Source organism: Ostrea edulis, chromosome 4, assembly GCF_947568905.1.
Source record: "Ostrea edulis chromosome 4, xbOstEdul1.1, whole genome shotgun sequence".
Lineage (NCBI taxonomy): Eukaryota > Metazoa > Mollusca > Bivalvia > Ostreida > Ostreidae > Ostrea > Ostrea edulis.
Genome location: NC_079167.1, coordinates 69,105,001 through 69,119,326, shown reverse-complemented (window position 1 = coordinate 69,119,326; position 14,326 = coordinate 69,105,001). Strand labels below are relative to the sequence as shown.

Here is a 14,326-nt window from a genome sequence, read left to right as displayed (position 1 = left end):
CAGTAAGATGATTTTGAACAGTGTAATGTGATACTGCAAATACATGTCTTTGCATTCTACACATTTCCTTTACTTTACAATAGTAAGCTGTCTTGGTTACTGGGAGTACAAGACCAACGGTCTGGTACAATAAATTTATTACCAGACTGTTAACAGGCACTGTCCCTTGGTGCTCCCTGTATACAGGTCAACATATTGTGGGTTTGTGTTTTTTTTTGTTTGTTTTTTTGTTTGTTTTTTTTGTTTTTTTTTTTATTCTTTCATATAATGCTATTATTCTCTTTTATATAAGTATTCACACGACACTATCATTATCTGCTATCCCAGTAACTGTTATGTGAGGCAGTTGGGTTATTTTATTTATCATGTTGTTAATTTAAATCTTGTCTGTAATCAGTATTTCATATATAACTAGAGCAAAGCTCGTTGCAAAGCAACGAGAGGTCTTCCGTCGGAGCTGTGTGACATAAAAACCTTGAACTTGACCATATGTCCTTGGGTCAGGTCCTAATGCAGCCTCAATTAACATGAAAATCTGTTGTAAGTATGAAATCTAAATGTTTCTTCATTACAGCATATGGTCAGGACAGGGTTTGTATTTTCAAAAAAGTGAACTTGACAATATGAGCATGGGTACATAAGGCAGATTGAAAGCAGGCACGTAACATCGTTTTTGAAAGTGTGGGGGGGGGGGGGGGCAGCCAGAAAAAAAAAATTCCACTTACCAAAAAATCTTTGACAAGCAAAAAAAAAAAAAAAAAAAAAAAAAAAAGAAGAAAGAAAACGGACAATTTCCCAAAGTCAAAAATCCTATTTCGGGGGGGTGGGGTGGGGTGGGGTGGGGTAGGTTCCAACTTTTCTGTACACCAAAAAAATTGTTCTTTACATAACATTAGCGCATTTCACTACAAAAGTGGGGGGGGGGGGGGGGCAACAGGCCTTCCAATGACCATTTTCATAGTAAATTAAAAGTAAAACGTTAGGTTTCCTGCCCCCCCCCCCCCCCCGGGTTTTACGTGCCTGGAAAGGGCATGACCGTAAATTAACGATCTGTATTGTATACTGTCAAGCATATGTTGGCAAAAATATTGGAGGGTGGGAACTGGAACTTCCTGTCCTTCCACCAATCATTTGAAAAATCCGATTTTATTAAAAACATAATTTTCTGTAAATCGTTTTGTTTGCAAATTACATTAAAACGGTAATGTTTTTGTGTGTACATGTATTGCCGCTGATCGCTGGTACACATGCGATGGCTCCGAACTCGGGCAATCGAGCTATGGGTTACGTAATTGTAAACAAGAACAAACCCCGGTGTGTATGTAAAATGCTTGCAGTTAATGACTGAATGAAATGAGACTGATTCGATGTGGATTTCTGATGATTTTCTATACATGTTTAGAGTTGGTATAATCATGATAAGAACCCGTGATTTAAAAAATAAAGTTTATAAGTTATTTGTTATGCTTACAAAAAGGATCCATTTTTTTCACTTTGTAAAGAATGCAGAAAGCTTGTGTATCAACTGGCTAAAGTAGAGTTAAATCACAGATTGCTTGTCCACATGTGATGAATCTCCAAAATTAAACACAATAAGACGCTTGAGATGTATATATATATTTGGGGCGCTCTTGCCTTTTTCATTTCACTTATAAAAACCGCATCTACTTGCACGCATGATTGTATTTAGATGAAATGAAATGAACCGACAAATAAATCCTTCTGTATGCAGACAATTATAAGTTAATAAAACTTAAAACTACTTCATTTTATTTAGTACGATTTTTTCTGACAATTAGAAACGTCACATACCCTTACCGTAAACTTATTGTGAGGAAAATGACAACCCGATAAATAATCAGGAAAATTGTGTAGGTTTTTTTAAATGTATGTATAACTTGACACAAATATTATGAGGTCCATTGATCACTAACTCGAAATGTTTGCGGAAGCATCTTTACAATTACTTTATAATTGAAATAAAACATAATATAATTGTTAATTAAGTATGATATAATGTAAAAGGATTCAAAATGATTTCAAACATAATTTTCCAGTAATTGATGTGTTTATTTATGCGATGGACGAAAGCCGAGTTAGCTTCGATGTTTTTGTTTTGATTATGCAAGCTTGTCACTCTGGCCACCTGCGAGCGAGGCGAGAGTTGGGTTACATAACTGTATAAACAACGCTGACCGTGAAGAATGTAAACAGCTTGCAGTTATTGACCATGATTTATTTTACGTTTGAACGTTTTATTTTTATGTATATTACTTATTTTAATTCTAATATGAAACAAATAAAAGATAATTTATCTCTCTCCTTTTGTTGTTGTTGAAGGTTTGTTTATGTTAAAACGAAAGAAAAAGAGAAATGTATCACTAAATAATTTGTATTTGAACCACAGAGCATGTTAAAAACCTTATTTAAAATGAATATTAGTATCTATTGTAGTCAGGTATGTTATTTTTAGCAAGTTTATTTCAGTTATACGCATGAAGAGTTCTCGCTCACTTGCCAAATGAAAATGGCTACTTGTTTACGGGTATAGCTTTTTACTCTAATATAACACAAGATTCGAACAAAATAACAATTTCATGAGATAAATAAGATGTTAAAGAACAACTTTTCCATCGGAAGCCATATCGAATTCTTTGCCGTTTTTGAGCTATAAAGCGAAAACTTTTAGGGGCCGTAGATCCCTAATTTAAGGGGCCAGCCCCTTTTTACTGGTGTCAAATAAAAGCTCTTGAAATTCTACACAACTTTTATTTTACATGTCTTAACAAAATATTTTTAGTTTAAAAGATACAAAGGAAATTATGTGCAAATTTTCGCTCTTTCAGGCGTCCTGATTTTTGACCCCTCTCTATCGCCATTTTAAATGGCGAAATCAAAAAACAAAATATGATGTGCACAACTACAATGCTTCTACTTTACCAATTCAGTGTTTTCTCTGCTCCAATTATTATAGTCTCGGAGCCTTTATCTGGAAACCAAAGCCCCTAAAATTTCACTAAAAGGGAAATAACTCGCAAGCGGAAGAGAATATCCAAAATGTTTAAAAGTATTTTGAAAGTCTTTAGTAAAATGTATTAAAGCTGAAAATTTGAGCAAAATCGGTTGAGGAATGAGCGAGATATGAAGCTTTAAAGTTAGCGTCTAGGAAAGAAAAAAAAAAGAATAAGAATAATCTTAACCAGCACAATAAGTAGAAGGTCTTCCGTTGCTACGGAAGACCTTAATTATATAGATATGTGCAGTGCAGAAGTGTGAACTCTGTCAGTATTACCAGTAGTACTTCTAATTGATTGTTATTTATTTTCATTGTTATAATTAATTGCCTGTTAACATGTACATGCCCCCCGAGGGCCCTTGATTGGTGAATAAACTATTATTATTCAAAAACATGTCATTCTTATTCAATAAGTTGTAATTCATATTCTAAACTTTTCATTCGTATTCAAAAACATGTGATTCGTATTCGATAATCTTATCATTCATATTCGATAATCATGTCATTTATATTCGATAATTATGTTATTTATATTTGACAATCATGTCATTCATATTCGATAATTTTGCTATTCATATTCAAAAGCATGTAATTCATATTCGATAATCATGTCATTCTTATGCGATAAATTTTTAATTCTTATTCAATATAATTTGCATTGTGTGTAATATTATCTGTTTGTAAAGTCTCTGCTCATGGGGTACATGTATGTAAAAACGAAAGTAGATATCTGGACCACGTGTACATCTACATCAAATTTCTCTGGTGTAGCATACGTCCTTAATTAAATCACAGTAAAGAGCGTTTCAAGTTTCTCTCTTTTTATAACTCAGAGCACGTATCACTGAAGAGTACTCATTGTGAAATCCTCTACATGAAGAACGCGAGGAGCGTCGCTCTGGTCATTCTGGCCGTAGTTCTGTTACAGAGATTCCGATGGTTTCAGACTGACCTGCCTCCCACTTTTGGGGGTTCCGTCCATCCGGCCTTCCAAAAAGTCTACGATGTATTCAGGTAAGGTTTTTCTTCATACATAGCTTTATATTCACGAAGAAAATATCGTCGCAGTGGTTGACTTCCTTTTAAGTACATGTAAAAATGCATGTTACTTGTGAAAAAACAAAACCCATGTCAGAGTCAAATAGATACACACTGATCATGTCTGGTAAGCTTAAGACTGTCGATATATAGACAGTCAGTATGATTCCCACAATAGTTTTTTTTTTCTGTCGATTTTGACTACGACTCTGTTTTTCACAAAATAAGGAGATTTTTAAAATTTTTGATTTCAAAATATGTATAGTGTTATACATCTTTATATTAGTTGTCTGAATGAGAAAATCAAAATATGATTTCGTCTACTATTTAGAGATACATATCATGTTTTGTGATTTAAACAATCTAGTTTTTTAAAAACCCAATCATTACATTTTCAATAAAGTTATTCTAACTCATGGCTCAGATGTTAAGAGATTTTTTTGAAAAGCAATTCTATCCACGATATTGTATATAGATATATAAAAATAATATATAACCATGGAGATGAAATGAATGACTTCACAAAGGTCCAAATCATGTAGAACTGGTGTGTTTGTTCATGATCTCATGTGATCAATACTGTATATCACCAATGAAGTGGTGTTCCTTTAACTGTGGTTAATGGAGGAAATGCCCCTTCCTGGTTGTTTTTCTATCTTAGAATCACTGTATCACCACAGTAAATAACACGTTTCCGAAAATAGCTTGACGGTCGAACACTTCCCTTTTATACCATCTGAAACTCTCTCTCTCTCTCTCTCTCTCTCTCTCTCTCTCTGGATCTCTGGACGATGAAACCTGTTTAGTGAGGACGTCCTCACAATGTCTAGAAGAGAGTACACGGATATTTTGTTGTAAAGACAAAAATGTAGTGTTGGGTAAAGCTATAGAGACACCTATAAAAGTTTATCTAATACTCTCTTTCGAATTGTGAGGGGGGTGGTGGTTTTAAGAGAGAATATCAGTGAGAACATATCCCCACACCACTTGTCCTCACTAATCTAATATTTTGTATTTACATCTTTCACATGCTGTCGGTCACGTTTATGGTGACGTAATTGAGGACAGTAGTTTGTCCTCATAGTGTACTTTATGTCCTCACGTACAACTTCTGTCAAATGGTTAAAAACACTAGCTCTCGGCATGTAAATTGAGCATACCAATCTACAGATAGTATTTCAATTACAGGGAAAATATCGAAACAAACCAGGAGAAGGCGGCCTGTTTTTCTGCTTATTACAAAGGTAACTTAGTGGTGGATCTGTGGGGCGGGTACGCGGACATAGAGACAGCACAGACGTGGCAAGAAAACACCTTATCCATCATGTTCTCATCCACTAAGGGAGTCACGGCGGTGCTGGCGGCTCTCTTCGTCCAAAAGTAAGAACCAGGACAAAATATTCTCTAACCAAGACATCAATGTATAATACAGGGGATTGACGTCTTGTTTGTTTATGTTATGGGGAAAACAATGACAATAAAAACACGAAGTACATGTACACGGGAAAAAAGTGGCTCCTATGAATCTCTCGTGAATCTCATATGAAACGCATGATATTCACAGGAAATTTTCACATGGATGTTATGCAAGATATTTTGTAAAGAAGTCGTTTGGACATAATTGGTCTTGTTATATAGACTGAAGATGATAAGTAAATATGTCGTGATTTTGAGCACCTTTAGGATAGTTTAAACGAGGTTAACAGAAACTGATGTTATGTTATTTATCAGCATTATGTGTTTACAACATTGAAATAGTTTTATATGCTATATACACGTAGTTCCCTCATATCTTCACAGTTCAAATAAGCATAATTATTACAATGTTTTCTAACGAATGCTGCACTATCGTTGCATGAAAATATCGGAAAGCTACCGATAAGTTATGTATAATGGAATATTATGTCAAAAAAATATTGCAATAAAAGTGCATGACGTTCAAATGAAAGGATCATGGGAGGGGCTTTTCCCTAGGTGTGAGAGCAGCGTTTTATATAGAGCGGGACACTTTTCCCTGGGTGTGGGAACAGCGTTTTATATAGAGCGGGCCATTTTCCCTGGGGATGGGAGCAGCGTTTTATATAGGGAGATTAATAAAGTCCACATCTCAAAGAATAACAGTGCAGTGCTATGATAAAATTAACGCATCTGTGTCTAGATTTCGTACAAACCACCCCCTCCCCCTCCCGGTGACCTGGATGGGGCCACTATGAAGTTTAGACTATAGTCAATTAAATATCTTTCTCCTTATAAATACAGGGCAGCAATGTGGGCGAATAATGGGTCTTGAGTTAGGCTGTAAGTAATTCTTTTGATATAAAGACCTTTATATACATGTGATAAATGAGGTGTAATGTCAGTGTATTTCAAGTGCATTTCATCTCCTTAACACAAAGTGATCTTCCGCCCACTCCCACAATGATATTTACTGATTCGACACCGGAATTTAAATAATCCAATTAACTGGAAAACAGTGGGCCGGATTTACAAACTATAGAAATGCGTCATTTTGAAACGTACTTTATAAAGTTAGTGCAGGTGACCTACACGTTCAATGGCAGTAGTATAAGCCCTCCCGATAGGGAGTTCAACTGAGTGCACTTTTTATGCAAATGAGGTCAAGCAAGGGCGGCTTTTGATTGGTCAAGCGGTGTCGGGGTCAACGGAGTGGTTCAATATCTAGGACGGGGTTAACTTGTGGACCCCAGCAGGGGTTGTAGGCCGGGTGTCGGGTTAATAGGCTGGGCTATTGCCGCTGGTGTAATTTTAGCTCTATTATGCGCTACTTTCGCTTTGAGTTCCTGGAAAAGTACAGGTAATATATAAAGCGGCGCGCGGTGCATTGGTTGTCACTTTCGACATCATGTCAGACAAGTTACCTAGTGGACTTCCACGGAGTTATATTGAACAGCGATTGAGATTTTTGAATGATCAGCTGAACAGACAACGGCAGCGTGAATTACAACTCCGCAGAGAGAATCAACGGCGATTACAGTATTTACAGCGGGGAGGGGGAAAAAAGAAACTCATTTCGGATTATTACAAAATTCAACTGGAACGAGGACGTCAATCACGGAAATTTAAAGTCAAGGAAAATGTCTACAATGTTGCCTTCAAGCCTATTCCAGAGAAAGAAAATACAGCCTTCATTCGTCGGCTCTTCCGGGATATGTTAAAAATTGTGAAACAGGAAATGCAGTGCAATCCTAATGATTATCTACGTTTAAATATTCGGCACCCGTCTCTGGATTCAGATATTTGGTACGAATTTACGCAGTCCAATCAGCTCAACGAGGACAAAATTCTGAACAAAATAGAATCCGTGCAGCAATCTAAAAAGGAATTCCTAATCACCGATGGGGCAGTGCAGATGGATTTTTTCCATGTCAAATATCCACAAGGCAGCGGGTGCACTAAGAAAAAACATCTGCATGTGGAAAAGGAAAAATTCAAAAACTCCAAGAGAGCGATCGTTCGCATTCAAAATCCTGAGGATTCTCTCTGCTTGTCCCGGGCTATTGTGGTAGCACGTCTACACAGCCAGAAATCAAACGACCCGGCATGGGAAACGAAATGGTTACGCATGAGAAAAGGGGATTTCAAAACTCTCGACCAGAAACGAGAAGCGATAGCCTTGATGGAACAAGCTGGGTGTGTTATGAACCAGCCGTGTGGGCCACGTGAATGGGAGCAATTACAGCACGCTCTCGCCCCGCAGTATCGATTGAAAATATTTCAATTCAAAACGAATACAACTCGTTTACGACTGGAACCTATTTACAAAGGACCGGGGCACGGGACTTGTTTGAATATCCTGCTGGATAACGAGCATTACGATGCCATTGTGTCTATGCCTGGAGTGACGGAAAACAAATACTATTGCGATTATTGCGATGTTGGCTACAGTCACATTGAAGAACATCGAACCGTCTGTCCTCATCGATGCTCATTTTGTTTAGCCGATACCCCCTGTATCCCGGACGGGACTCAGACGAATTGCCCTCATTGTAAGGGATTTTTCAGAAATGCAGCTTGTTACCAGAACCATTTAAAACCCTACAGCAGTAATACAACGACCACGGTCTGCAGTTTAATGGGGCGCTGTAACCAGTGTCAGAAATGGATGTCCAAGAAATTATTAAAACGCCACGCGTGTGGGGGTCAAACCGAATGCCGCATCTGTCACAAAGTCGTCACCATGCCTCATCACTGCTTTGTACAGACGAAACCCAAACCTAAGAAAGAAAAAGAAGAAGAAGAGGAGTTGAAAATATACATTTATTACGATTTCGAATGCAGTCAGGAAAACGGTATTCACACCCCCAATTTATGCGTGGCAGAACGTGTGTGTCAACATTGCGACAGTGTGGATATCGACAAGCCCTGTTCTCATTGTGAAGGATTCGGATCACAACGCCGCTTCCTATTTCAAGGACCCGACACGTTAAAACAGTTTATGGAATGGCTCTTACAGAGCGAGACCGATGAGCAAGGCCATGTGGAACTCAAACACGATGAAGCCACCATCATTGCCCACAATTTCAAAGGATACGATGGGCAGTTTATTTTGAATTACCTGGTTCACACGTCGTGTATCAAACCTACCGTCATCCTGAACGGCAGTAAAATCTTATCCATGCAAGTCTTGGGGTTGAGATTCATCGATTCTTACAACTTTCTACCCTTTGCTCTTGCCAAGATGCCCTCTGCTTTCGGATTAACGGAATTGAAAAAAGGATATTTCCCTCACTTTTTCAACACGACAGAGAACCAGCAGTATGTGGGTCCTTACCCGGCCGCTCATTTCTACAATCCTGACGATATGTCCACCGCCAATCGTGAAGCCTTCTATACTTGGTACCATCAACAAGAGGGCAAAGTCTTTGATTTCCAGAAAGAATTCTTAGCTTACTGCATCTCGGACGTGGATATTTTACGCCGCTGTTGTGCCCATTTCAAGTCCACCCTGTTTGATCTGGTGGAAGTAGACCCCTTTCAAGAATCCATCACGTTTGCCAGCACGGCTAATTTAGCCTACCGACGAGGATTCATGGTTGAAAATACCATCGCCATCATTCCTAATATGGGCTACCGGCCAGCACGACGATATTCAGCTAAAGCTTGTCGATGGCTCGCCTGGCTAGAACATCAACATCACTGCATACGACATGCTAGAAATGGGGGCGAAGTCACGCTTGGAGCTTATACAGTAGATGGGTATGATGAGGAATCCCGTATCGTGTACGAATTCTATGGTTGTTACTGGCACGGCTGTCCCACCTGTTACCTGAATCTGTTGACTGACATGCATCCTCATCGTGTTCAGCATACGTATCAAGACCTCTACCTGGACACCTTAAAACGAGGCAGTGCTTTAGAAGACCAAGGCTATACAGTCGTGAGCATATGGGAACACGAGTTTGATCGTCAGACCCAGACCAATGCCGACTTACAGGAATTTTTACAAGGAGTCGATATACAAGATCCTTTGAATCCCCGTGACGCTTTGTACGGAGGGCGGACCAATGCTACTCGACTGTATTGTGAGGAAGGGGATATGCGATACGTGGATGTCTGTTCCCTGTACCCGTACGTGTTGAAATACAAGCCATTTCCCGTCCAACATCCCCAAGTCATCACCAGCCATTTCACCGATGTCAGAGACTATTTCGGGCTCATTCGTTGTCGTGTCTTACCACCCCGAGAGCTGTATCACCCCGTATTACCTTACAAGACCGGGGGCAAATTACTCTTTCCCTTATGCAGCACCTGTGCGGAACAGCGCAACTTAGGACCCGACGAGCGGTGCCAGCACACCGATTCTGAACGCAGTCTCACTGGAACCTGGGTGACCACCGAACTTCACAAAGCATTAGATCTGGGTTATCGTCTCGACCGCATTTACGAAGTTTGGCATTTTGAGAAAACCAGTGACCACTTATTTCGAGCGTATATCAACACCTTTTTGAAAATTAAACAAGAAGCTTCCGGATTCCCCGAGGATTGTCAAACAGCCCAACAGCAGCAACATTACATTGAGGAAATTCAGCAACGAGAAGGCATTGCCATGAACCCGGCCGACATCCAGAAAAATCCGGTCCGAAGAACCATTGCCAAACTCTTTTTAAATTGCTTGTGGGGAAAATTTGCTCAACGATTACAATTACCCAAATCCCTGTATCTCACGGAAGAAGAAGAATTACAACAGAAATTACAAGATGCCACTTTAGAAGTCAAAGGCATCGAACTCTTAGAAAATCGTGAACGCCCCGAATGTGATATGATGCTGATCAATTATCAGGAGAAAGAAGAATTTTTAGAAGACTGCCCCTTTGGAAACGTGGTGCTGGCGTGTTTTACAACAGCTCATGCTCGTTTACATTTGTACGAGACGTTACAGCCTTTGGGAGAGCGTGTCTTATACTTTGACACGGATAGTATCATCTATCAACACGACGAGACCCAGTTCAACCCGACCATTATCAACAGTTTAGACGGCTGGACCGATGAATTGGGTGGAGATCGTATCATCAAGTACATGTCGGGAGGCCCTAAAAATTATGCATACGAGACCCAGAATGGAAAATCTGTCTGCAAAGTCAAAGGATTGACACTCAATTATCGTGCCTCTAGAGTCGTGTCTCTCGATACGTTGGAAAAAATGTTAAAAGGAGAAGAAGAAGAAGTCCATGTCCGCTATCCGCACTTTATTCAACGAACCCGCCAACATGATGTGCGAACCATTCCTCTGGTGAAGAAATACCGCATGGTGTATGATAAACGTCAACGTATTCATGACTATGACACGCTGCCTTACGGGTATTAAAAAAGGACACGCTAGAGAAAACCATCAGTCTGCAAAATGAGTAAATACGGATCACTACAGAATCCTTCAGTGCCTTCCTATGGTGAATTATCGGCTCGTCTAGCGTCATTTCATACAGCCCCCGATATTCTGTTGAACTTATTACCTAACATTGCAGAAGCCGGATTCTTTTACAAAGGAATGGATGATCATGTGCGTTGTTTTCATTGCACATTATCTCTCAAACATTGGGAACCCGGGGACGATCCTTGGATAGAACATGCCTATTGGAGCCCTCATTGTGCTTACGTGTTGTGCAATAAAAGTGTCAAATGGGTACGACAAGCCTTCAATGCCTATGCCCGCGCTAAAGACAGTGATCGCGATTGGGGAGACTTACCCTTAGACGCGGCAGGGAATCCAATGTGTACCCAGAAATGTCACATTTGTTTAGAACGAGACTTGAGAATTGCTTTTTTACCTTGTGGTCATTTATGTACTTGTGCTATGTGTGCTTCAGGACTTAGAACATGTCCTATTTGTAGAGATTCTTTTGTAGAAACGGTTCGTATTTTTTCTTGTTAATAAATATGTATGATCCCATGAACTTGTGTCATTTATCAAGATGTATACCTACGAGACACTTGAGCCTTTTCAGTTGAAACATGAATTTACCATGGTGGTGGCCGGACCCTCTAAATCGGGTAAAACAGAATTTGTCAAACAGCTGGTGCAAAATACGCAGTGGATTGCACCGCCTCCCGAAAAAATAGTATGGTGTTATCGAGAATGGCAACCCGCGTACGAATCCTTACAGGACAAGGTCACTTTTATCCGCAATATACCTCAAGACGATGAGCAGATAGTGGCGGATCTCAGTACGCGTCATCTACTCATTTTTGATGATATGATGGGAGGTAAAACCATCGAATCGATTGTCGACTGGTTTACGCGCAAAGCGCATCATCGAAATACCAGTGTCATTTATATCACACAAAATCTGTTTGATCGAGCAGTACAGCATCGTACCATCAGTCTGAATGCTCACTATCTTGTGCTGTTTAAAAATCCTCGAGATAAATCTCAGATTGGGGTGTTAAGTCGGCAATTACAAATGCCGCATTTACTTACAGCCTATGAGGACGCCACCCGTGTACCTCACGGGTATTTACTAGTGGACTTGAGTCCTCAGACGTCGGACGATTTAAGATTAAGAAGTCAACTCTTTACCAACTTGGCTGTGCACATGCCCCCGAGAGTATAAATAATGTCACATCATGGGCAGGTGTATCATTTGAAAGACAGTCTTCACCATGGGTAGACCTTCCGCGAAGAGTAAATTAGTCAAAACGTTACGCCGTTTACAACGGGAACGGGATCCCGTTCAACGGAGTCATCTCATTGAATTAGGACGTAGAGCCTTACTCAACTGGTTTGCGATGGGAGCTCGAAATTTATTGCGAGGCGTCTTACCAGGCAATAAAATCACTCAGCGGTTCATTCAATCCCATCGCCAAGACTTGAGTGTCATTGCCGATAAGAAGGCCAATGAAGAAGAGCGTAAAAAAGCCATTTTGAAACGAGGAGGCGCCGGATTCTTAGGAGGGACCATTATCCGTCATTTATTCAAATGGGAAACAGGCCGTAAGCCCCGTGGGGGACAACCCAAGAAAACCAAGAAACCACGGGGTAAGAAAGCTAAAAAATCGCCTCAGAGAATTCCTAAACTCATTATTCGCTTACCTAAGAAGACACCTAAGAAGTCCCCTAAGAAGACACCTAAGAAGACACCTCTCAGGATGAAGAATCCGTTCCCCAATTGGGCTCCAAAGAAAACCCCTCTCATTGTGAAGATGCCGTTTCCCAAGGCCATTCCCCCCAAGGCCACTAAAACGTTAGCCAATCTGAAAGCCGGATTAGCTCAAAAGAAAATGGAACGACCCATGCATGGGCCTATAGGAAGTTCCAGAACCAGTGATACTGCTCTACCGAGTTTTGCTCATACCTTTGGAAGCATGAAATTTCAACCCTTAACCACCTCAACACCGGTTCAGGTGCAAAAGAAATATAAATGTAAATTTTGCCCTCTGGTCTTCAATGCGAGAGAGAACCGCAATCGTCACGAAGAGACCGTCCATCACAAGCGTTTTGATCCTAAACATCCGAGTGCCATTGTCCTGGACTAGGTATAAAAAGGAGGGGGAAGGTGCCCCACCCTTCATTACCATGGCTCATACGAAGAAGTGTGAATGTCGATTACGACCTCATTTACCGCTCTTGCAGACGTTAGCGGCTCCTCACTATTCCAGCAAATTAAAGACAGAGGTGTTGAAACATTGTTCCAATGACTGCATTTTAAAGATTTGTGAGATTGTGTACAATCTATTAAAAGGGGTGATTCCTCTCACCCCTACTCAGAAGCGACAACTGGGTCGAAAGAAACACATCTTAAGACGCTTAGTCCGGCCTCAACCCGTGAAAAAACGACGAGGTATACTCATCCACCAAAAAGGATTGGGTTCGTTTGTGTGTGGCAAGATTGGTAAGAAATCATGAGTCGAAAAATGGTGTTGGTACCGGAAGCGATGCTCAACGAATTAAAAGGCAAATTACCTAAACCTCCCGAATTTACCTCGACTATTGGTTTACGCAGTGATTTGGACGAGATTGAACATCGAGATGATTTAACCGAGAAAGAAAAAGTGGGGTTGTACGGTCATCAACTTCATCACTATCGTCAATATTTACAACAAGCTCGACATCCCACCACAGCGACTCTCCCCTCCCCAACCAGTGCAGCCAGGGCCGCCTCACCACCCTCAGCCGCCTCAGCACCCGATGACTTGGAGGAACAGATTATCAAAAGCGTCAATAAACCGGGTCAAAAGAAAGCAGGTTTATTACTCGATCATCTCAAGAAATCCAAAGTGGTGACTTGGAATAAAGAAGGAGAAATCAGCTATAGAGGACGCAGGGTTCCCGATTCCAATATTGTGGATTTAATGACCGAAACCCAGCGACAAAGACCCTTAAGACATCGTGATCCCCCCGCGGGATTAGAGGAATTTGCTCAAGCGTTAAAAGAGACTCATGCTCCCAAAGGATATGTGAGCAATCGGGATGTTATAAAAGCCATGGACAAACCAGGGAAAATCAGTACACCTAGACCTCTAGAGGAAGAGGAGAGTGGATTTCAAGAGCTCACGGGATTTGATCAATCGTTCTATGAAACACCGCAACGTCTAACCCCTAAACCGATCAGAGATGCTGGTAGAAAGACGGCCCGTGAGATCGGAAAATGGTTAAATCTACCATGAAACCAGAACAGATCTTACAGCGACTGTATTACGATCCCAAGACAGGTTATGGGGGAGTCCAGGCGTTGTATCGTCAAGTGCGTCAATTAGGACACAAGATTACCCTGTCTCAAATTCGAGAATGGGTGAAAGCTCAAGATACCTATACCT

At 40.5% G+C, this 14,326-nt stretch overlaps 1 protein-coding gene across 3 annotated transcripts in view; it reads left to right on the top strand.

Annotated features, from left to right (window-relative positions):
- The window catches only part of LOC125671923 (uncharacterized), a 118,734-nt gene that overhangs the window by 44,613 nt on the left and 59,795 nt on the right, over positions 1-14,326 (top strand). For all 3 annotated transcript variants that reach the window (XM_048907909.2, XM_048907908.2, XM_056163624.1), the window contains exons 2-3: positions 3,850-4,030; positions 5,243-5,434. In XM_048907909.2, coding sequence (XP_048763866.2) covers positions 3,891-4,030; positions 5,243-5,434 — 332 coding nt within the window. In that variant the 5' untranslated portion in view covers positions 3,850-3,890. The remainder of the gene's footprint in view (positions 1-3,849; positions 4,031-5,242; positions 5,435-14,326) is intronic.